Below are 2,368 nucleotides of genomic sequence, written 5' to 3'. Positions count from 1 at the left end.
TGGTTATTATCTATCAAATCGATGATGTCTTTTTGTCTTTGTGAGTTTCTATAGATGATTTAACTGCATTAATGTTTCATATGTGTAGATGTTTTGTTGCACGTGTTTCTGTCTTTCAGTTCTGCCCACTTGCTTCTGATTTGTTGATTTCATGTAACCTGTCAGGTACTCTGCAGAAACTTAGCCTGTGCGGCTAATTAAAAACAGGAAAACACAGATTATAAAAAACAACATTATTTTATTTTTCTTCTCAAAATATACAAAATGTTATCTGATCAGGGGAAGCATCACAGATACAAATAAACACATAAAACACACACAAACAAATCCGTATATCGGAAAAGTATCAGAAATGACGCTGTCTCCACTTTACATGCGGCCACACTTCAAACTATTAAAAACTGTTTGTCTTCAGTGCTACTATGAAGAAACTCCACCTGACATGCTCACTTGTATATTTATCGATTTGTGGACTTTTTCAGACTTTAAACTTTGAACCCTGACATCTTTACAGCAGGAGAAACCAGAGCTGTGGTGGCATTTAAACCCAGGACAAAGGAGATTCAAAGGAGTTTCTTCTGAGCGATCCTCACTCCGATCTCAAAGACCTCTCAGTGAATGGACGTATTCTTTAAATAATCCACAAAGGGAAACCGGCTCCTTCTTCAGGTTCTTGTGGCCTTTTCAACTAGACGTAGTTGGACTTGGAGTGATTGGTAGAAAGAAAGTGGCTGGAGCTCATGGACACTGGAGGGTTGGTCCTCCAGCATCTCCGACAGCTCAGGAAAGCACCACCGGCCGCAGTGAGGAGTCCACCAACCCAGCTCACAAACACGGCATTACCAAACTCAGGTCTGCCAAAAAGAGCAGAGCAACATTAATGTAGCACACTGCGTGTTTATTTACAATGTGTATGCATACGTGTGTGTGTGTGTGTCTTGATGACAGTACCTAAACAGCTTGTGTCCACTGTAAGAAAGAACCATGTTGACAAACCAGGAGGTGATGATGATGGTCAACACGCCTAATGAAAGAAAACATCTTTGATCATTGCAGCACTCATGGATCCTGACCCACCTGTTCACTACAATAACAGCCGCTCTCAGCTGCTAACTTCATTATGACTTCTGTCTTCAGTCTGAGCACAGGCTTTGGACACACCTGAAAGTATGAACGTGATTCCTCCGATCATCGCTATCATGGATTTGCTCTTTGGCACACCGTCCATGAAGTGGGTGCACTTCATCCCCACTGTGGAGATGAGTACAGCCAGAGCAGAGAGGAGGAGGCTGACCGGCAGCACTGCCCTGGTAACCTGAATCTCAGCTGCGGCGAACAGAAGCACAAATATCGGTAAGAAATCGTAGCTTTATTACACCGGTGAGAGAAAGAGATTTGGTTTGTTCTCTGATGGCTCGGTGGCTAAAATCCAAAGAAGTAACTGTAACTACATTTACTTTACCCAAAAAGCAGCGTCTTGCTTTGAGATGATTGTAGGTGCGATGCAAACTTACTCGGCATTTTCAGGATGGACTGATAAATTTCACAGGTCATTCTGTCTTGAACACCAGCGCAGGACATCCATAAGCCCTCATAGGAGCGGTGCTTGCCCTGGACCAGCTTCTTCCAGTCCACCATAACAGTGGCGGCAACAGTGGCAGCGACTCCGACCAGAGAGAGAAAAAAGCCGAGGAGCTGCAGTCCGGACGCGGCCATGTTATCCAGCAGATTAATAAGTCCTGAGACTTGTTGTGAGATGGAGAACAGTGATGAGCAGCCGCTGAAGTCAGTAGTTGCTGATTTAAAGGAGTCCCTCCCTCGTAGTTGCTCAGACCTTTGTGCGAGCGCGCTGCTGCCTCCTGTTTTTAAAGTGTAAGGGTGAGGCCCCCTTTTTCCTTCCGCAGCCTTTGATGGGAAGAACGTTTTCCTGGAAGTGGTATCGGGCTAATTAAGTGATGACTGGATCACACCGACTATTCTAAAGAAGAGTCGCTTCAACATCACGTGGCCTTTGCAGTTCTTTGCTTAGGCTCCTATCAAAATAAGCCAAATGGGAAATCAGTTCACGATTTCTTTATTATCTTCTTTCAAATAATTCAGAAAGTCCCTTTTTAATAGTTCAGTTGTTTCTTTTTCAAACAAACAATAAAAACGGTCTTTGGAAGACACCTCCTGATGTCTGTCTTAACTTTTGAGCCTACAAATCTGCAGAAATGTAATATTAGCCTACATGATCCCCTAATTTGTTGTGATGACGATCACCTAATATGTACCCTGCATGTGCCACTACTCTGGACATCAGGGCACTGACTCTCTGATCCAGTTTAATCTACGCAGACACAGTTAGCGCCGTATGATCAGCCCTGAG

General features: G+C 43.9%; 1 protein-coding gene across 1 annotated transcript; it reads right to left on the bottom strand.

Annotated features, from left to right (window-relative positions):
- Window positions 1-251: 251 nt before the first annotated feature.
- On the bottom strand, window positions 252-1,823 carry LOC146546278 (claudin-7-like). The gene is made up of 4 exons (XM_085264126.1): window positions 1,515-1,823; window positions 1,162-1,326; window positions 952-1,024; window positions 252-854 (listed from the first exon to the last, which is right to left on the bottom strand). The coding sequence occupies exons 1-4, from the start codon at window positions 1,714-1,716 to the stop codon at window positions 689-691; spliced, it is 606 nt and encodes a 201-aa protein (XP_085120252.1). The 5' UTR covers window positions 1,717-1,823; the 3' UTR covers window positions 252-688.
- Window positions 1,824-2,368: the final 545 nt, after the last annotated feature.

This window comes from Mchenga conophoros, linkage group LG23 (assembly GCF_057382185.1).
Source record: "Mchenga conophoros isolate Kocher_MC1m ecotype Shallow Benthic linkage group LG23, M_conophoros_male_GT1.1, whole genome shotgun sequence".
Lineage (NCBI taxonomy): Eukaryota > Metazoa > Chordata > Actinopteri > Cichliformes > Cichlidae > Mchenga > Mchenga conophoros.
This window is presented reverse-complemented; position numbering and strand designations above follow the sequence as displayed.